This window comes from Bactrocera oleae, chromosome 2, assembly GCF_042242935.1.
Source record: "Bactrocera oleae isolate idBacOlea1 chromosome 2, idBacOlea1, whole genome shotgun sequence".
In the NCBI taxonomy this organism is placed as follows: Eukaryota; Metazoa; Arthropoda; class Insecta; order Diptera; family Tephritidae; genus Bactrocera; species Bactrocera oleae.
Genome location: NC_091536.1, coordinates 96,939,917 through 96,963,170, shown reverse-complemented (window position 1 = coordinate 96,963,170; position 23,254 = coordinate 96,939,917). Strand labels below are relative to the sequence as shown.

The following is a 23,254-nucleotide window of genomic DNA, read 5'->3' as shown; positions in this document are numbered from 1 at the left end:
ATTTCCACTGCTGTGCGTGTCTATACCGTTATACGTGTATACTTGTATAAGCGCTTGATATTTATTGCGTTTTCCACTGTTGGCTACTGCACGCACCTTGACATTGCCAATAACGGTATCAAAGGCAGTATTAATCTGCTACATTTGCATTTTGCCATGCGCCCCATAACCGCTGCGACTTTTATTACTTACGCCAATTGCATGGCAAATGGAGTTGCAATAAATTGCTATCAGCCACGAATAAAAATGTTTATTGTTGTCGTTGTCATTACACACAACAACAACAATTAACAACAGAAGTCACTCGTGGCCAGCGTGGCGTGTGGGTTATACATGTGACTGACTGCATACGCATTTATGTTGAATGGCGGAAAATCGTAAATGACAGCAGGCAGTACGATTACGTGCAATAGCACATGTTATGTGGCTTTCAGCGGTGCTTACGTGTGCATGGTTGCAATATGGTCATTGGAATTCACAGAAATATCGCCTGCAATTTCACCATACATTGCCGTCGTCAACAGTTAATGCGAATTCCGTTGAATTGGAATTCCTTGTGACTCTTGATTGAAGTAAAGGCAAAATCATTTAATAACCTTGTTAATGTTAATTCGTTCTACGCTTAAACTGTTACTTACTTAATTGCGGCATATGTGGCATATGCAAATAGTGTAATTACCTCATTGGCTTCATCAGCGCTTTGATGTCGCTGGGAAATTCTATAATCAATTTCAACTGCGTGCCGCCCTCCTTTTGCACTGAAAAGAGAGAAAAGTAATTGAAATGTAAATATGTATGTGATACCGGATCACGTGACATTGAAATGCATAAGCTTAACATATACAATATATATATTAGGGTGGATCGAAAAAAAAATTTTTTTTTTGCTTAGCCTGCGGGTAAAATTTGTAAATTATAAAAAAGAAAATTTTGGGAATAAAAATTTTTTTTTTAACATCTAACTTTTAAAGTAAATTTCCAGTTAAAAATTTTTTTGGACAAAAAAACATTTTTTTTGGTTTAAACTCTTATTATTTAAACATTTTACTGTGTACTCCTAAACCGAGTATAAATATGCCTCTAAAGTATAAAATAATTCATATTGTTTTTTTTTTTAATTCCTAAAAATCACCTTAATTTTAGACTGTCACACTAAGTGCATTCCTTAAGGTTTTTAAAAATATTTCGATTTTAACACACAAGAGAAAATAAAAAGCAATAATTCATGTTTTACTGGAAGAGTTGATTTTAATTGTGTCCTATTATAATTGTTGAAATAAGTAAGTTTAAATAGTAATTTTCAATATGACTGCCTAGGGGGCGTATACGTAACATTCCACAATGATTTGTATTTTCAAATCTAACTCATACGCCATGGCGGTCCTATGAGCAATTGCTTTGAATTGCAGTTGATTTTTGAAAAAACCTGATAAATGAAAAATTCTAATCGCAATTACTTAAACTTAAATGCGACGAGAAGTAATTGGATAAAAAATTGTGAATTTGTTATTAAATTTAATTTTCACTAACTGCCTTCACCTATAAATATTGCGCATTCGCCTCTCCTCACACTAAAACAAAAGGGGGTTCAGTTAACCGCAATAACCGCTATCGGTAGAAATTGACTGCAGTTTACATAAATAACCATGAATAATAATAAAATCAGATTACAATGTAAGGGCGACTTAAAAGTGTGCAACTACCATCTAGCCGTAAATTTAATGCAATTAAGCGTTTTCCAGCCCAAGCAGCCTAACAATTTACATATATGCTACTTCCGCTTCCGGAGCCCAAAGTTTAAGCTAACTAAAAATGTGAAAATTATAGGAAAATGGATAAATCGTTAATTATAGAAAAGAGAGTGAGAAACTTGCTTAACGCACAGCACTCAGACTACTCACTGCACACTCGATGCAAAAACGCGCTGATAACTGGCAGGATGCACAAGAATGTAAACAGCAGTCAAGTAAGCCGTAAGCATTCGGCTATTCGCAGTTATTTGAAAGTGGCAATAACAAAACGAGAAAAGAGTACCGAAAATAGTGCTCCTTTGGTTTTTTTTATTTATAAAGTATACCCGCACTAAAGGCTGGAGGCTAAAGTTGCGTTTCCGCACCGCAAAGTCAGTCGTCAGAATGGACTCCTCTTTTCGGCTCTCCACTGTCGGCCCGGCAGTAAGCACACGCACGCAAACTCGCTCGCAACAGAAGTATGCAAAAGTATAATATATAGTGAGCATGCAGTTTGCGATCAGAACACGAAACTTCTCATCCTAGGCCGTTTTGTGTTATTTTTCGTGGGGAAATGCGCAATTATTCTGATCCTGAGTTGTTAACAGAAACCGAAACCAAAAAATACAACCAAATTGTAACACAAACAGCAAACACAAACACAGTGCGAAGCTACAAATTTAACCACAGCATTCATGCTGACAGACAATAAAATGAGAGAAACCATAGTTGTTTTTCGGTTGCGTTGCCGGTGAAAAGTTTTCAGTTGTTCTGCTCAAACACTTGCTTTCGTAGTTGTTTTGTGCTGCCATATTATTATTTTATTTGTGTTTTTTTGTACCACAATTCCTAAATATTGTTGATAGTTGGGAATTGTTGTAATAATATTTGAAAAAATATTTGTTCTACAAACAAAATGAAAATGAAAATATATATCGCACACTAAATGATTGACAATTGTAACTGAATAAAATAATTGTAACAAAAATACACTGATTTATAATTTCTTAATAATTATTTGCATGCATAAATCTTTTTATCAAAATAGTATGTATTTTGTAATTTTGCTTTAGAAAAATTATGACATTCTCTTAAAATCCTCAAACACTAAGCAAAAGCTTAACTTAGCTCATAGAGATAATTTCAATTTCGTTGCCTCATGTAGCATGCAACAACGGCATTCATGTACTCGTAGTTACAACAACTAGTACGTTAAGTGGCAACAGTCAAGCCGCGTTGAGTTAAGTTGAATCGAGTTTTACCTTCAACTTTGTTTCAACTTTACTCACACATCCACACAAAAGGGCAGAATGCACCTTTATGCTGTAAATAAAAGCAGCAATTGTTGCAACGCACACAAGCAACCGAAATAACAACACAATTAGTGCAATTATGTAGGTTGCATCTGCAATGCCATTCATACCAAAGTTACAGTTCTTGCCAGCGCTCTTCTGGCTGGGATCATTCCTACACAGGAGTGATGTAATGGACGAGTATAATGGAATGTTCTATGTGCATATATATACACATATGAAAAAGGTAGTGTCGAATGAAGCAGGTGAAGGCGGAAACACAATTTGTTTGGCTAATTGTTGAAGTTGCGTGACTTCGTCCACATATTGTTGTACATTTTATATTGCTGCTCACGTAAGAGTGTTCATTTATATTTCAGTCATTCTATATTTGTAGAATACCGGTGTTATTTTAAAATAACTGTACAAATTGAAGCCATGTTAATATTTAATTTACGCTTTAAAGCTCTTTATACATATGTATGTATATACCTTTGCTGCCGCCAACGCGCAGTTCGTTGAATACCCGACCACAAATCGGTGGTAGAGATAAGCGATTGAGTGTGTTTGAAAAATTCGACTGAAAATCTTCTAGATATATTTATCAAACAAACATAGCGAAATATTTGTCCTTTGTTTTTTCTATTTTTTGTTTGTTAATTTTTTTCAAGTTTGTAATTAATTACACGGAACACAGTAATAAATTATGGCACTACCATTCTTCCTTTTTTTTTTAAATACTTTTTTAAATCTCTTAAGAGAAGTTTAGATCCACTACCAATATTTTGAGGAAATATGTTATGAAATAAAACAGTTAAAATATAACATTTAGCACCAATTTTTTTTTTGAAAAACAACTTATCCCCACCTCCTCGCTTTAAAAACATTTTTAGGGCTTACGACATCGACGAATCAGTTTTTTTCTGCGCATATAGCTCAAAAGTCTCAATGAAAATAGTTCGCCTGTTTAGGAGCGGATATTTGAGTTTTGAAGCCAGATCAAACACAAATATGGCGAATGAGGTGACTGCGGCTCACGGACAGATTACGAGCAGGGTTGATGAATTAAATCATACAATATCAAATTTCACAAAACTAACTGCAAATGAATTTTTATCAACTCAGTGGCCAAAATGAGGATTTCGCAAGCAAAAATTAAATTATGTATTTTTTACTTATACCTATGCATTCTAGGACTCTTTGTTAACAGATCCATTTCCTTTGTGACTTCCACAAATTCACTGGAATTTATTTTAAGCGACTCTGTTTAAAATATTTATTAAAATACTTGACAAAGTCTTTTTTTAACTAACTTTTTATGTTTCTAATGGAATAAAACTGGTTTTATGCACTTCCAACTAATTGAAAAATTTATTACGGTACAGCTTTGCAGTATATTAGCACAACTAAGCTAAAATGGTATTTCCTGAATTTTGTTTGTTAAATATGACATATTACATAACTTTCATTATTAGTCAACGTAGTGGTATTAAATTTACTTAAAAAATAATCAGAAAATTGAAAAATGCTTTTATTGTATAAAGTTGTGTGAATTACAAACGAAGCCTTTTCTCTTTAGTTTTGTTATATCTACTCACCGACATGTTGCACCGGCAGTTTAAGCATATCATGTATCACTTCGTCCACAATTGTGTCGTTTTCCATGTAGAGCTCACGCTTAGATATGTGCCATTGGAAACGTTCCAAATTTGTTGCATTTTTGCTATAAAAAAACATAGAACAAATATTAAATTTGGATATCGAACACTTAAGTAAATACGCAAATAAAACTCAGATACAAAAGCTTGAAATTTCCATGCCGCCGAACCCGGCGTCAGTAATAGAAAATTGCATATTTTGGCATGTGAACTACGGCCACCGAAATGTGTGTTATCGCACTTCATTTTTTGTGAACTACAACTATTTTCTTTACAAACGTGCGTTCTGCTTCTCACTTTTTTCTGCAAAAATTTCGAGGAACGCGCTTTTTGGTTGTTTAGCAATAAGTGAAATCAGCTTTGTGCTCACAAAAAAAGGCGAGAGTAAATAGAACTCTAATTTCGTTTCTGTGCCACGTCCATTGAGCGGCTGCTACAGTTCAGCAGTTCAATGTTACACAATTTATGTTCCCGAACTTTTTAGTATTTAAATGCACTCTGCCTGCAAATAACTGTCTCTTTGTGGAGGCGGACTATTTTCAGCAACTAATGAGAAAAAAAAAACAAGTTTCAGTTTCACTTTTGCTACCAGGGTTGTTGAGATGCTTACTGAAGATAGTTTTTTGGACGCAAAATGATACATTTTTCATAAAACATATATCTGTGTTAATAAGAATATTTATAAGAGGACACAATTTACTCGTGAAATAGATACTTTGAACAGTCACCTTTTGGTGGTCAAGTTACGCCTGAAATTCTGCTACCAGCACTGTCATTGATGTAAGCCTCCTGGAAAGTTTACAATAGCCATATAAAAAGGAAAATGTGTTACTTCCAGACGAAGAGTTAATTAGAGCTCTGCAAGCCCATAATTCACAACGGGCTGTTTACCTTCGAATATGATGAAACAGGTTAGGAAAAACTTTAATTTTTGGCTCTAAATGCTAAAGCAGCTGCCCAAGATGAGCTTTGACATCCCGCTCAGCTAACACAACAACCATCTGACATTTACCACTGGCATAAAACGGCATGTATGTCTAAGAATACAAATTGTGAATTATAAACTATTTAGAGAATGCACTCCAGCAATTGAGGGCTTCTTTCTTTACTCCACACAGTGATCCTGGCAGTCAATCACTCCGAAAATCTTTTACTTGAATCGATATCATACTTCCACACTGTGATGATACAGATACTAAAAACATAACTTAGTAACTGGATACGAAAGATTGCAACGAAGCAAAATTAAATCGTTGAAAATTAAAAAATTAAGCGTTTGATGAATTTTGTGGCACAACGAGTAAGCATATACAAGTATTTCAGATTTACTTCTATAAACAATTTAGATATTGCGAAGGGGCAAAACCAAAAAGGAAATTGCCTGATCGCTGAAACGAACCAATGTTCCTGCTGGGGCTCTTCTTAACTTGGTCAACGATTATCATATGTTCAAGTATGTAGATTACGCTGTTGGCTGCATTCCAGCCAAATGCATTTTGGCATAGTTTTCCTGCAATTTGCCCCTAATGATATGCAAACAAGCAGCTGCAGCAGCAATGGCAACACAACGGCGGGAGTGGCAGCCACGTTGCCACAAGGCGCATCCAAATGAACGAAACATAGCAAGTCGAAATATGAATACGGAAATATTCGTAAGAATGTGAACGGTTCGACGTGACGCTTGCTAAGTTGCAGCAAAATGCCAGATAACAAGGGGGTGAAGGTGCATGCGAAACTTTTACAGTTTCTTCGAAATTTGCGTAAAAAAGTTTCGATTGCTGCTAGTGAATTGGATAAATAAGAATTTGGATAAGTTGCAAGAAGTCGTAAGGAGCTCCATGGGTTTTACTTATGAGTGCTGCATTGGCATACGCGTGCAAGCGCATGTGTGGGTACCTTGTAATAATCGGAAAAAACTACAGTGTTCATATGTATTAGTGTATGTATGTATATGCGAATAGTACACATTTCAGCCACTCAACTGTTCAATGTAGCATATGCGCTTTTGTCAGCATTCATTTAGCATTTGCTTGTCGCTAGTGCGCTTAGGGATGCGCCGTGGCGTATGAGTGATGCTCACTTTGAGTCTCAAAACTGGCTAACAGTGTTCATTTGTGTTTATATATGTGTGTAAAACTCAATACGCTGATGGAGGAAATTGATTAAACGTGCTTTGATTGATTTCAAATTGCATTTACAAATTTACCAGCCGCATTTTTTCCTTTTTGAGGCTTTTATAAGACGTTTATGTGCAGTGACAGATTTTATGGCTAATAAAGAAACATAGCAGCTCATTTGATGTACAATTAATGTGACAAATACCAAATTCGTCTTAAATCCTATACCATATATCGCTAAATCAGATAAAACTTGCGGCTTGAAGTTTATTACATTTTCGCTTTGTTTTATTGCGCTTGCGCCAAATAAGTGAGCAACTACTAAGGCACTGTGAGGAAGCTCTGTAGGAGTTTGTGGTTTATGCTCGACTATAGTTTAAAACAAACTTCTTCACCAAGTTGACAATCCATTTAAAAAAGAAGAAGAATAAAATTAACTTTTGATAAATAGTAAGATTTTTAAGAATACTAAAATGATGTACAAGGAGTAGCAAATAGTATTTTCATAACAAATTTGCATAAACTTATTTTCTAGTGACTACATTTAGCACTTATTGTTCTTTTTCTAACTTTTTCAGCAATATGGTAAGATTCTACAATTAGTTAGCCTTGGAAGTGAACACAATGAAATGGCAATAATAATTTGAAAACGAGGTCCTTTACCACTTTCTATTGCCCCTCTTTCACCCTTACTTTTTCTTTATTCCTATTAACGCCATACGAGTTGTTGTATATATCTTACTGAAACAGAAGAGAGTATGAACAATAATAGAAATGTTGAGAGTCACAGTAATCAATAGAGCAGAGTGAGTATAAAAATCAGTTCTTTAGTCTTTGCAAATTTTTATACCCTGAACAGGCTATATTAAGTTAAAGTTAGTGACGATCAGGTGGAAACGTCAGAGACCTTATAAATTATATATAGATATATATTAGCAAGATGAGCTCAGTCGATTTAATCATGTTTGTCTGTTCTTCTGCATATACTGGAACTAGTCCTTCAGTTTATGAGATATCGATTCGAAATTTTACACACCTATTCTCTCATTAAGCTGCTCATTTGGCAAAATATCTCCACAATAGCATATAGTTGCCATACAAACAGACTGATCATAATCAAGTTCTTGTATGCAAAACTTTTTAGTTGAGAAGATATCTTCACGGAATTTTACGTAAATTACGATACTCGCCAGCGTGGTAATACCCGAGCATATTGTTCAGATCGGTCCACTATAGCATATACGTGTCATACAAACTGAGCGTTCAATATCAAAAAAAATCTTTTTATACCCTTTTATGCCATAAGCAATGCACCTGTGAAGGATATTATAGTTTCGTTGTAGCCGAAGTTTGCGTTCTTCTTGTTTTCTTTGAAGTCTTCAACTATTTAATATAATCCGTTCTATTTAAGGTGATATTTTCCAATTTTTTATTTATTCATTATTAATTTAATAAAATTTTATTAATTGTTTCCTCCTTTACCTATTTGAGCACACACAGCTCTTTAAAAAAGTTTGATTTATGTAAATCAACTTGATGTACGCCAAGGGTCGCACGAAATGCGTGAGAAATTCGAAAGCTTTGACGTTGTAAACGTTTTTCTAATTTATACATGAAAACTCTATGGAAAATAAATCCTTTTGTAATTGAGTCACGTAAATTAAATGTTCAACATTCTTGTAGATCTGAAGTGTTGGAAGCGTTCGTGTTGGCATCGCTCACCAACCCGCACACACAAATAAAAATATATAAAAATTCAGTTTCTCTTTTTTTTTTGCACTTTCACTACAAATTCGCCCCACACAAATGTCACAAATACTCAACACACTCATAGCTATACACACACATGTCTATATATACAAGGCAAGATGGCATCAATGCCGCTGATGGATGAGAGCACGCGCCAAGCAAAAATGGGGAAAGGCAAATTAGCCTAGTGTATAAAACGATTTGAAATAACCCGCTGAGCGCCTTTCGCCATTAACTACGTGTCCGCTAGGACGCTGGGAGCGGAAAAGTTGCCTGCGTTTGTGCTGTAATAAATACCGTTATAGTTTGTATGCGAGTTACTTGTAAATCCAGTAGTATTGGCAGATTAAAATTAGTGTGTTGCAAAATAAACAAAGTCTTTCAAAAATTTTATGTAGAATTAAATTGTTTTTTTATAGGGACTGCTGAAGGTGTGAAGATATTTAGAAATCTTTAAATAATATCTATATATAATAATAAGGAAGGTTTGTCTCTGTGAAAGCTGCTATCAGACACAGCTTATTTGAATTCTTGGATGGTCCTAGATATTGGCCCTTGATAGCTTGTTCGCTGTCCTTGTACTTGCGAGGGAGGGATGATTAAGACGTAATTTTGAAGAGGAAGACAGTAAGTTTCTACTTGGACGGTTCGGCGTTCAAAGCAGTTAAGGGGAGAATGTTCTATCCCTGGGCTCATATTTTCATTACGACACTTAAAAACTTAAAATGTTGATTTGTTGAATTTAGCCGCTATAGCCTATTTCAGCTGGGCTCGAGATGTTCCGTTGATATTTATTATTTCTTTTTTATTATATGTAAGCAGAGCATCACTGAATTTGTCTATATATGATCTCACGAAAAAAAAGTTTCTCTAAAATGCATATTATTTGCATATACAAATTATTATTGCTACAAGACTGAAATCGACATCTTTCATACTACAATAGTAAGACTCCCCTTCACTTTATAGGGAGTGAACAAAAGAATACCTTCACAAAGGAATTGTTGTTACTTATTTTAGAAACTACTAAACAGCTGATGTCCCAACTAACTGTACAAAGTGCATTAAGCCACCAACACAATGCAAATAGCTACAAAATGGTCAACATAAAACTTTCCGCTTCGTAATCAGCGAGCAGAAACTCATAGAGATTACTCGAATAGAGCGTCATATAGGCAGTCAAAAAGTCGTGAAAGAGTTGTTATGATAACAAAGGAGCTGACAAACTTTACGCAATAAGTAGTCAGCGCAAGCAGCGACCACAACGACAACAACATGAAAATTTAAGCACCGATTTGGCTTTCGCAGATTCTGCTGCGATCGTAACTGTAAGGGACATTTAATATTACAGTTTTTGACGGGATAATAATAGAAGCTGTCAAGGCAACTATGTGACGTGGTGAATAATAAAGATGGTGTATTAAACCAAAGCTTAGTGACATTCGCGAGCAAACGCTGGCAGGGATAAAAAAGGACGTGCTACCTCGCTGAAATAATTAAAAGTTAAAAATATATAAATAATTATTAAGGTCGAGCGCACCAGTTTTAATAAGGCTAAAAGCCTTGCTGCAATATAAATTAGCGCAACTATACCGTAAGCGCGAAAGCATTTTTTTACTTTTATCTATCTCAGGACTTAAGCCAATATTTTGTTACTTATGTTGAGAAAAGTAAGGAGGGGAAAAATTCGAGTAAAACTGAAACTTGACAAACCAATCCAATGTGGGGTGCGAAGAATACTGAATATTTGGAGAACTTTGACTAACTACAAGGAAAGCACAATGTTTTAAGGATGGTTAGCGATGTTGCAGTTTAACCCAAATACTCTACCCTGCTCAGGTCTACTCACATTTCTTAGGAGTGTATTGGCCGGCATAACTAGTTTTTTTTTAAAACCTTTAAGCCATATCAAATCACTCTTATAAGACTAACTATAAAAGATTTGTACTTTCTGTCGTCATTAGTAATACACCTTCAACAATTTGGATTTTCATCGCTCTCGTGTTGTTGTTTTGAATCAAAGTAAAAGCTATGTATAATGCATTGCCTTTGGGTTTAAAAATGCGCTAGATTAAAAATGCTGTGTTAGTAAAAAATTAATGCAATGTCATTCGCTTTATTATGTCGTGAAGTCGTGTCTTGCAATGCCATGTCAAACCACAGCAAACTATGCCACACAGTTTTTAATTCCCACACACACACCCAAGCCCAAAGAATGTGACGTGGTGCCATTATCCCGGTAGCAGTAGTTTACATACTTAACCCATGTATATACATAAATACTAAAATGACTGAAATACCTAGACATTTCTCAGGTCGGCATAATATCTATGTAATTATAATGCCGTGCATTTCTTGCAACATTGCTTGATGTAGAATGAGCCATCAAATCAACATATGTATATACATACATGCCACTATACATACATGTATGTATATACGTATATGTACATATATAAGTAAGGACCGCAACAAACCGGAATATGAACCTCCAAACCTTGTAGGATGCCACTCACTTATCGCAGCACAACACATAAGAATTAATAGTGACACAGCAATTTCACAATTGCCGCTGTGCTGCTGCTGGCACTCGCAGCCACACAACCACACATTTATATAGCATCCATATTCTGCAAGTCGTCATTTTCCGAGGGAATTACAAAACAATGAGACACGGGGAAAGAGTTTCATATACCGTTATGCACATAAATATATTACTCTCCTGAATCCACTGTGGAGCATTCACGAAATGTGAAATTGCATGCGTGAAGAAATCCGGATGAATGTCATTACTTTTTGATACTCACAATCATACTTATATGCACATATTATATATAAATATGATTTGATTACGTCACTCGGTTACTTGTACCCTGTTCTTGCGAAATTGCGTTTTTACAGAGCTGCCGAAATGCCGAATAAGTTGCACACCAGCAGATGTGCGGACTTGTATTCAGTCTGGAAACATTGCAAATGTGTAGGTAACCATATAGGGACGTAGGCAAGTAGCGACGTCCAAGTCCGCTAGGAACCGATCGCTAAATGTTCTCGGAAATTGCAAAAATGAAAAGAGTGGGAATTACATATATCGTCGAGACGAGGCCTGTAAAGGTAGTCTTGTGAAACTGAATTTGGCTAATTTTTGCATTAAGTTATTCCAATTATTATTTAAGATATCCCCCTTTAAGTCATACGAACAGAAGTCAAAGAACTGTTATATGAGCCTTACGGGAAGAAAATCGTACAGCTTTGGTAGCAAATTACACTAGGTGATATAATTTTAAATTTAATAAGTCAACTCGTGAGCTGATCAATATATTAGATCAGAGTAGATAATTTTAGAAGACAAAAAAAAATCATAGTTCGATGAAACCCATCTGAAACGAAAGATAAAATAACAAACATTAAGGGAAAAATAATTTACGGGCGATATGAGGTCAGGAAAAGGAAGGGGAGGGGCGTGGTAGAGGTCAAAAACGGTTTAACGGTCAAAATTTTTAATTCTTAAAAACGGCTTTATATTAACTAAAATCTCTACTTTCTGATGGTATAAAACATATATGCATTATTAAGGTAAGTTTTCTCAAAAAATGCAAAAGGAAATACCACAAGACGATTTAAACCGGTTTTTTTTACTGCTGCTCCTACGAAATAGCATGTATGTTATATGTATGTTCTTTCTCTTTTTAATCATTTCCAAAGGCTCCTGCACTAGGCTATCATATATTTACGTTTCCGATATAAAAAGTGGTATCAGATATAAAAAGTAAAGAGTGGTCAACTTTCTTCAAAACTCACCTAGGTTTCAAGCCCGTCATTTCCGCGATTGTTGGATTTTCCGTTATCACAGACCCATCATCGTCGATTAGCACGTGCGAATAGTCGGTCTTGTCTAAGCCCATCAGCAGCCGGATTAAATCATCAAAGGGATCATGAGGTTCCCGTTCCAACTTCTGGATCGCCAACATATCCTCTCTCGCTGCTGCATCCTGCTGTACCCCGCCCGTACCGGCACCCGCCGCCGCTGCAACATCGGCCGAACTGCCACCTGCTGCAGTGCCTGCAGGGCGTGATTGTGTGGTTGTCGGCGTGGCAGTCTCCTTTGAACCTGATGAATTGCTGTAAATAAAAATAATTGCATAACAAAATGAAACATTCTGATAAGAGATAAACACTAGTAAAACCATGCTAACAACGGCATACACGGCTAAGTGATGTAGGACATGGACAACGGGACGTTGACGGTGACGGTGACGCCGTCAACATAGGCAGGAGATTATGCAAAATTTGTAATTACTGAAAATCTCAAGTTGTTGCGTCACTGCTGCTTGTTTCGAAATTAGTTTAGTTTCAATAAAAGTTTGTGGAAAATAATTATGGCTTCGTAAAAGCGAGGCGAGTATGCACGAGATATGCATGTGCACTATTTATGGTGAAGATAGAAGTGCAACCGGCATTGATGAGTTGAGTTGGGTTGATGAGTGAGTGAATAAAACTAGTTGCCATCAAGCGCTCTCTTCAGAGTTTCGGCAAGTAGTCGTCGAGGAGTGTTTTCAATTGGTTGCATGTGCGGTTTGTGTGGATGTGTGTTATTGTATTCACTCCTTTGCATTTATTGCTACTGTCGGCGCTGCAGCCAAATGCGAAAAGTTTATACGGCGCTTCCACTTCTAAAACAACTCGCAATAAAAGCACTTTAAATGTTTTTGCAATTAATTTCCACATTCGAAAATAAGTGTTTGGAATTGCATTGGAGTTAGTTTGTTGGAAAAATAATTATAATAAAACGAGATATGACGGGGGTAAACACAATTAACTACTTGAAATTTTGAATAAGGAGTCCTTAGCACAGTTTAAATTAGAACGGAAAGTTTTAAATTAATTGATAAACTAATGTGAAACGATAGCAATATGCATTTGCATCTAGGTGACTTTATTTCAAACGGTTAGAACGCTAAATGATGAATAGTGGTTCACAAGTCCAACACATTAAGATATTAATAGATGAAACCCAAACTGAATTCAAGCAATATAAGTTCCTAATGTAATGTGCTTATCTAGAATATAATGCATTCGTAAAGCTACTCTCACAATGAACCTGTCAGGGTCGTCGGATACTCTAAACTTAGCTGACCATTCATCCCAGTTTGTCCGGGACAGTCCGGATTCCGAATTAAGCTTCCCGGCCGTCCCGGGCTTAGAAATTAAAAACAAAGTAAGAATTAAATAAAATTGTTTTACTCTCTCACCTATTATATGTCAGTGAAATATAATATAAAAAAATAAATGACAAAAAAAAAACCGAATTTTGTTGGGACAAATATGGTCACCTAACTCTAAACCAAACCTTTAAAGCTCTCTAACCGTCAGAGAAAAAAAACTTTTCTGTTTCGGATTAATGGTTTGGCTTGATCCACCATAAGACCATCACAATTGAATGAAACCAACGCTGCAACTCGTTCCAGCTTCTGAGATCCGCAATGCGATTTTTAGTACACAAAATGAGTTAGATTCTTCAGTGTTACTGCATAAATAATACTATCAAAAGTTTTAAGCTTTACGATTTATATTAAAAATGGAAAGGTCTCCTCTAATTTTTATATATTTATAATATTTTATAACACTTCTATATTTACTTGGTTTCAGACCAAAACTATGCGTGAATACCTCGAAACACTGCGCAATAGACATTTGTATGTTTGCAAATAGGTCCGTCAGTACGTGTACATTACAAAAAAAAAAAAATAAAAACTACGAAATGAGCTATTCTCTTCAAGACACAAATGTAACAAAACACAAAGAAGCAAATAGTGATCTCGCTTTAACTTTTTCTCTTATCTTTAGCCACCAAAAGTTTTACCACCACCAACGGAATCAAGTTTTAAAGTTGACATTTGTCAGTTACCGCAGGAGTGGTGAGAGAGGAAAAGGCGAAATTGATATGCGTGAAGTTTTGTCAACAAACAAAGATTGAAATGCACTAACCGCTTCATTCTTTCACTTGCTGTAGTGGTATTATTGTCATTGCAGTTGTTGCTGCTGGTAAATTATGCAATGTGGCATCTCTACAAACATTGTTCGTTTACTGTATGCATATTAGGAAAGATTCAGTTGTGAATTTGCTTGAAATATAGTGAATTGCAATAGAACCGAAAAATTAACTTAATATGCTGGAATAAATGATACATTTCAATATTTATACAGGTTTGTATTACTATACTAGCTTCTCAATATAGTAGAGCTGGCAACTCATGTAGAAAATTTCTTATGCAACGGAGCATATTTAGTGAGTTAAATATGCTCTTTGGAGAGAGCGCAAAAAGAGAGCTGTATGCTTAAAACTAGAATCTTCAAACCTCGCTGTTCCCAATCCTCCCAATTCTCATTAGAAACTACTGCTTAATAGTAAACATAAACAAAACTTGACATAACTACTGCAACTTTGATCCAACCTCGTTAGTTGGCAATCATTTAGATGAGGTGAGAGTTTGAGAAGTTTTTACTTCGATGTTACGTACCGACGGAATCAACTGCATACTTCTCTACATCGTTCAAATATATATATTTGTTTATATTTATATAAACAAAGTAATATATAAGAGCATATATACAAATAACTATGCATTCATATATGCAAATGAATTTACTCAAAAACTTTCGCACCTTCCTGCTGAGCGATGCGGAGCTCACCTATTTTGCATATTCTAAGCATTATTCGGAGTAAAGTGTCATCGCAAATGAGTCGTTGGAAGTTCCGCACCAAAATGCTTATAGTGTTGATGGTCCATTTCAACAGAAGTCGTTCTGATGGGTTCATACTGCAAAGTGATAATCAAAATTACCTTGCAATGTGTTGAAAAAAGATTACTTCCGCTCCTCCTTTGAAAATTACAAAATTGTTGCACAATTTTTGCCGAACAACATTTAACCACTTAGTATGCTAATTCTGTAATTCGAAACAAATTTTCTTCCGTTTATGAGGAACTTCCAAATATTGTTAAACTAAATATTTTCGCACTTTTTAGGCAAGGATGGATTTAAAATCACAATTCAGGAACTATTATAGTATATCTAACAATATGGAATCGATTATAGTTTACTAGAAAACTGTACTTTGTCGTGCACTCACGAAAATGTATGCCTGTTGAAGGGTTTATTCTTATTAGGCCGACGAACGGAATCTGTGAAAATTCAGTCTTTAAAAGGTTGTTCTTCACCTCTGCTCTGTACACACAATCGATTCGTTACAGTAAATTTTACTATACCATTTTAGGAAGATATCATGTGAGACAATTCTTTATAGGAATCGCTCTACTTTTAATTTCTACGAAATTTGTTTAAGATGAGCTTTCTAAACTATATGGAGATATAATATTTCATCGAGTTAATTGAATTATTTTGCTAAAGAAATTCTCATTGATAAATATCATCCATATATTTTATATATTTAATGAAATTGGTGAAGTTTCCACAAAAGGCCCCTATTAGCCTCTTAAAATCTGTCACCTTTGAACTAACTTTTTTGTGATTCGCTAGAAGAAAGACAAACAAAGTTACATCCAAGGGAAAAGTATAACACAATACAATTTTTTCTCAGAAACGTGTACATACTTGTATGTATGTAAGTATGTTTGTTCACTATTCTGTTTGTCATAGAGTTTTTTGTCCTACGCAAAAACATATAAATATATACATACATATACAGGTTGGTTGAAAAGTTTATGCCCTCGAAATGAAAATGTACTGTTTTTGATACGAAATCTATTTTTTTATTCAATATAATCTACCTTAACTTCAATACACTTAATATAATAATTTTATGCCGCCCCTATAATGACTTTCCGGAAGCTCTGCAAAATACCTGTCTACGCCTGTAATAGCTTTTTCATTCGACGAAAAACGCTTTCCACGAAGGAATTGTTTAAGGTTTCTGAAGAGATAGTAGTCGCTGGAAGCCAAATTTAGTGAATACGGTGGATGCTCAAGCAATTCGTACTTTAATTTTGCCATAGTTAAAACCCATTTGTTAGTAAGTCTTGATGAAAAATTATTTTTTTTTTTGCTGCAAACCAGGCTTTTTCTCAAAAATTTTTTCATCCAGCTGATCCAAAAGACCGCAATAATATTCAGAGTACATTGTTTTACTTTCTGCAGAAAATCAATGAACAAAATTCCTTTTGCATCTCAAATTGGCATCCCTAAAACACGTAATATGTACCAACTTGAGAAGAAAAAAATTTTTTGGAGCTAGTAGTGCAATTTCTTGGTAAGAGCAGAACCTTTTCAACCAACATGTATGTACACAACTAGAGTCAAGAAGCTCAGGGCGATTATCCCAAAATAAAAAAATTCAATAGCACACTTTTAAACTAGTTAGCCGCACAGGGCTAAAGGGGGAAGAAAAACTTTCCGATTTCATATTGTTTTCGAAATGAAAAAGCAAATTGAAAAGACGTCTGACACCTGCTGACTTGAAAACACAAGGTGAAGTTTGAAAGTTTTACAATTTAAAAAACAAAGTTAAAGCCACTTCCTTATGGATAAGCTGGGGAAGAATGGGCAGAAAACCGGAAAATGAGAAATGGGAATTTTATAGTTTCTGACAATTAAAACTATCTCCGAAGTTGTTCCAAATGGCAAAGAATTGTTTATTTACACGTATGAAATAAGTTTATCTTTTTAAGGAGTGAGCGAGTGAAATAAAATAAATAGCTGCATAATAGCCTCAAGGAAGTTTGATATGCAAGAAGAATCTATGGAAAATTTCATCGTCAAACTTTAGCTTTCATAGTCAACCATTGCCTGCAACCAGCATTGGCTTTGCCAAAGTAAACGAAACCAAGACATTTTAAGACAATAATTAACCACGGCCAAAACAACAGCAACAAACGATTTAAACTGCACTTTATTTCATTGCGCTCGAAGCCAATTTGAGCCAACTGCAAGGCTCGCATTACACAATGTAGCCATTAAGCAAATACGCCAGCGCTTCTTAAAGCCAGTACATAAATACACACACACACACAAACAAATATATGTATATATGAAAATGTGCATAGGAGTTATGAATTAATTAAATATTTTACAGTTTAAGTAGTGGTCTAAGGCAACAGCCCAACCATGCCAGCGTCTGTGTTGCAACAACCTCGTTACTTTACTTTGTCTTAACAGCGCTTTGAACGCACCTAAATCCGCATCCACCACATTAAAGGGATTGCAGAAAGGAGCTGCGGTGTGGCATATCACCAACCACCACCGATTGCTTGACATCATATTTAGCGCCAGCGCTCCTTCATGCCGCTCGCCGCCCATTTCACACTTTCGCCTTCAAAAGATGCCGTTAGTCAGTGCGCTGCTTTGTTGCAGCTGCAATAACTTTGCTGGTTGCCCGCCATGCAGCGCTTTCGTGTAACGGCATTAGTAGCTTTTAATGTTGCCGGTGATGTTGCTGTTGCCGGTGCCACAGCCACAGCTGCTTCTAGTGCCATGCAGCGATGCACATATATACATATCTATGCGCGCCCTGTACATACTCCTCTCTACAAACCTATACAATACTCCATTGTTTATTCGCTTGCCCATGGCGTAATGTACGACTACGGCCGTCAATGGCTGTTGGTGTTGTGTTTGTGCAGCAGCTACACCGGCCGCTGCATTTCCTTACGTTTGCTGCTTCCGCAATTTACGCCATTTGGATGTTTTATTACTTGGCTTCCGCAACCGCATTAAAGGCACAGCATAAACCAGCCACCAGGCTGCCAGCCAGCACAGAGCATAACCGCAGGGCTGCAGCAGACAGCAGGGGCGGCGGCAGAGAGCGTGTGCCAAGCCAGCAAATGCTGTTAAGACGACAAGTAAGTAAGATGGCTTATAGCGTTTAATGCAAACAACGGCAATGGCAACTACTCATACAACTACAACACTTACAATAAGCACAATGCCAATAACAACCGCTCATACCATTCTGAGTAGCGAAAATGTTGCTGGCACCGGCGCTTTGGCCCTCATCAAATCGCACATCCTGCATTCGTTGCCAGTCCACATAACCTATAAGTAATATGACGTTTGGCGCTACTTTGGCCTTGGCTCAGTTGATATGCTCGATACCACGTTCTAGCAATATTGTTGACTCCTCCTGTGCTTGCTTGTTTTCGATGTTTTGACGACGAAAGGTTGAGCTTTAAAGCTTTTGCCATGGCACCAGCTTATGGCGGTTTATTGCATTTTTTATGCTGCCTGTTGCGCCGGTTGATGGGTGCAATAATTTTCCATTTGTTGCCGTCAATATTATCGTGGCTGTTCGTGGAGTGTTGCTTTGTAGAGGTTACTTACAGCCATTTCAGGTAACATTATTGCTTTTAGAAGCTTACATATTAATGTACTAATAAAGTGTGCGTAACGGTAGATTGCACATAGCAAGATAAACATTATTGTTTCAATATTGTGTAAGTAATATAACGCTGGACTCAAAGAAGAAGCGAAGTATTGCAACTTTGTTTAATTTAATTATTAAAGGTGGCAACGATTTGGATTTGATGCCAGACTGATGGCATAAAACTGATTTCGGTGAGGGTAGTTTAGCAACGGTACGTTAGTTTACCGTAAATTAATTGTTAATGAATAATGTTCGAATACAAGAATAAAAACATAAACTTCGGCTGCCTCAATCCTATAATATAACCAGCCAACGGTGTGCATCCAGCGGAAAATCTTTTTCTAGTTCCTTCTAGGCACGTTGTTTGTAATAAACAATGCTCAATTCGACTTAAGAATACTGAATAAAGCAACTACTTGTAGGTATTTTATAAGGGCCTCTATTTTATTTTTATTGGCAGCATAGCGATTCGATCTGAGCAATTTCTTCAACACAACAAGGGAACAGCTTTTCGAGGAGAATAGGAAGTGTGCAAAATTTCATATCGATAAAAAACTAAGGTACTGGTTTGCGTACAGACAGCCGGATGGATAAATCAACTCAACTCGTCTAGCTGATAATTTGTATACTTATATATACTTTATAGAGCATACGACGTTTCCTTCGAGAAGAATGAAAGATACACCACAAAGCCGCTTTCTAGCATTGCATACTAATTTTTAGATCAGATTTTTACATACGAAAGCTTAAAGGCTCATATGAATTCAATTCAGGTTTTAGCTACTCTGCCGTCCATTTAGGTAACCTTCAAGAGATGGGAGTCAAATATCACAAAACAAGATGAAATGTCACCGCTTTTATTGTCGCAAATCATCTATTAACCGCATTTGCGCCTACATTTGCAAGGCCCTCATCAATCAACTATATTTGACTTGGCAGCAGTGAACAACAATGTTTTTCACATGGCTTGAATCTATCTCTCACTTAAAACGAAACACACATATACCCGCCCGTACGCCCACAAATTAACACATTCGGATCAAGCACTCACCTCTTTTGCAGGAATTTGCGTTTGAAGTCTCTGAAGGCACCAGTGCCACCAGTGTCGCCGCCATCATTTTCATTTACATAACGCACACGTGACTGCTGCTGCAATAAATGCCGATTCGTAACGCCGAAATCCATTTGCACATCGACCACCAATAGCAGCGTCAGCAGTATCAGGGTTGCACCCAGACTAATGGCGAGGCGGTCTTTAAGCTTCATGCTGCGTAGCAGACCCATTACGTCGAATGAGCGTCGCTTTGGAATGTTCTCGACGGGAATTGTGTGAGGTGTTGGCGTTGAACGCCTACTTGTATGCAACGTTTCGTTACTAAAGCTACTTTTGTTGCTACGGCATACGCCTAACTGCACGGCAACATGCTCGGCAAAGCCGCCTAAGCCGATGCTGTGGAAAAATGAAAGAAACCAAATTTGTATTGTTGCCGCTGTCCGTTGTCCTTCACCAGTTACACGGCCAACTGTTGTTACTATGGGTGACTTGATTGCGGTAGTTGTTTTAGAATTTTCTTGTTCGTTGGTGTTGTTGCGTCGGCGCACTAATACACGTCTCCGTTTGCCCGATTTGGTGTAACAATCTAGTGGAGTGGAAGATGACTCAGTTGCATGAAATGTTGCAACATCCGCACTTTGTTGACTTAGCTTATAATGATGTTGTCCAACGTTATCGTTGTTGGTCTTGCTATTAACGAATCTCGCTTGAAACAATGATGGACACTGTTGTTCTGTTGCTGAAGTGTATGTGTGCGCAGCGGGTATTAATTCAGTGCACTCGAGTACGGTTGGTTTAGTGGCACTACTGGCATCACGGTTGTTGTAATGCTGTTTGTTGTTGTGTCTATTGGAATCGCTTGCGTCACTGTAATGCTTGTAATAGTCTACTGGAGTTGATGATTCGCCTTCGATCGACCGACCGCCTACTTGTTGCTGTTGTTGTTGCTGTTGCTTATGTCGAAATTTGTTTAAGCGCTCCGCTAGCGTTGCCTGTGTGGTTGACCAGTCTGCGCTGGTTGTTGTTGTTCTCGCTGCTCCTAGTGTCGATGTGAACCCGTATTTCGTGAGATTGTTGTTGGTGTTGTAGGCTCTTAAGTTTGAGCTTGACGAGGGTGCAGTGCTGAAATTAAATTTTGGGCATTTTGTCAGTAAATTTTGGAATATTTGTGAGAGATAAAAACAAAAAAGGAGAATGCATGCAAATTGGCGTGAATTTGGCCTAAGGGAAAGCTATTAAATATTATATAGACTTGTAAGTGTATGTACGAGTATGGTTGGGAGATTGCGGCGCGAGTTCGTGCAAATGAAACGAGGCGTCGGTTAACACAAGTTTTTTTATTTTACTACTTATAATATTTTGTATTGCGTGCATCAACATGATATTTTGTAATAGCGGTACTTCCAATTCATGATTTGTTTTCTGTTATCGACTTTTCTTTTTTCTAAAACTTAATAGCCGTCTAGGTTTATAATTAAACTTCGTATAATTTCGACCTCATGTTAATAAAAAGAGTGTGCTCCAAAATTTTCATCAAACTCAGACATCTTTATTTCTACTCCCAACCTAATTTTTTATTCGCTTTTTTTCTATAAAATTTTGTTTCATTTCAAGTTCACAAATTTTGAAAAATTGAAGGAAATATGTTTAAAAATTCACTTAAGCCCTAAAGCCAACCGTCAAAACCTAAAGCGATGAAAATTGAGAGTGTCTGCAGAAAATAATTGAAATGCTCGCCATTTGCTTTTCAGCTATTAGCAGCTTAGCAACACTGTAGCATTAAAGTTTGTAGTTTAATAATTTCGAAATAACTCACAAACTTTCATTAAATACGCACACCTGCGAAACACTCGAAGCGATTTATAAACTTCAACCATTTCTAAACACTTCAGCCAGAAAACCCGATTCGTATGGCAACGTTGTGGCATGAACGAACCCACAAGCTGGTCACATGACATTCACTTTACTGTTCATTTGAACTTCCTGTCGACCGGCTTGCCTCATTAGCAACGGAATGGCTGCCGTTCGTCGCGTCAAAAGTGTAATGTGTCATTTGCTGTTGATTATGTAATCGCATGTGAGTGCACACTTACAAATGCACATTGTGATTACCGAGCTGCCTGCAGTAAGTTTTTGTGAGCGCCAATGAAATGGGAGAAATAATAACAAGCAGCTGTGCTGATTATCTGAAACCGAGAGTGTGTAGGAGTAATTGGAATTGGAAAGACTAAACATATTCACATTTCAAACATATTTTGAGACGCTAAATGTGTGCACTAATTCCAGCACAGCTCAAGAGAAACAACAGAAGGTCTTTTGTGAATTCCGTATATAACTTATGAAACTCTATTAGATGGAACGATGTCCTGGAAATGCACATAAAAATGTATCAGAATAAACAGTCAAATTCGAAGCAATCAAATACACGCGTGTTCATTGACAATAATTGTAGGTTCGTCAGGTTTTCGGGTTATAGTCACACCACTAAAGAGGGTATGATACAAATATTAGTTAAACAAAAATAAGAAACATATTTTTTTAGAAATTCAATTTAATTTTTTTAACGTGGTTGTTCCATAAGGCGATACACCGATTAAAGCGATCTACCGATTGTCTTTGATCCAAAAAAACCCTCAATAACGGTGATTTCTTTCGAATGATCATCCGCTTGAGGCCTGAGAGCAGATCGCAGAAGTGTTGTTTTGGATTGCAAATTTGCGGGTAATTGTGAGAATATTTTTGAATTTTTAAACAACTCGATCAAATATATTTATTTATGCTATATGCATTTATAGGAAAAGCTAAAAGTGCGCTAATATATTTCTTCATATAACGGTATTTTTCACAACTTTTATTACTTTAAGACTTTTATACTCTAAGTAAGCTAGGCAACCCTCACAAAATGCCACTGCATTTATTTCTTTAAATTAGTTTGAGTATTTCAGAAATTTAATTTCGTTTGTTGTAAATATAGAAATTCTGCTTGCTAGCAAATGCCCTTAAAAATTGTATATACACACTTTCTAAGTTGTTGAAATAATTGACTTTAATTTGAGAGTAATACTAAATTCCTGCTATTTATGTAACACAGCACAAAATACCAGCTAATATTAAATACCGTAAAAGTGTGTCTACGATTGTGGCGTGCTAGAACTGCAGTTTATTAGCTTAATTCTACCCCTCATTCTTGTATATACATATGTATGGGCTGCAGAGCCGATTAAATTTTCTTTTATTTAAATATTCTGTAAAGCCCACATCCCCCTGGCCAACTTATGG

General features: G+C 36.4%; 1 protein-coding gene across 6 annotated transcripts in view; it reads right to left on the bottom strand.

Moving 5' to 3' along the window:
- LOC106614839 (uncharacterized) overlaps nt 1-23,254 on the bottom strand; it is a 126,085-nt gene that overhangs the window by 18,011 nt on the left and 84,820 nt on the right. For all 6 annotated transcript variants that reach the window (XM_070106094.1, XM_070106095.1, XM_070106099.1 and 3 more), the window contains 4 exons: nt 19,973-21,097; nt 12,345-12,665; nt 4,621-4,745; nt 680-758 (listed from right to left, as the gene is read on the bottom strand). In XM_070106094.1, coding sequence (XP_069962195.1) covers nt 680-758; nt 4,621-4,745; nt 12,345-12,665; nt 19,973-21,097 — 1,650 coding nt within the window. The remainder of the gene's footprint in view (nt 1-679; nt 759-4,620; nt 4,746-12,344; nt 12,666-19,972; nt 21,098-23,254) is intronic.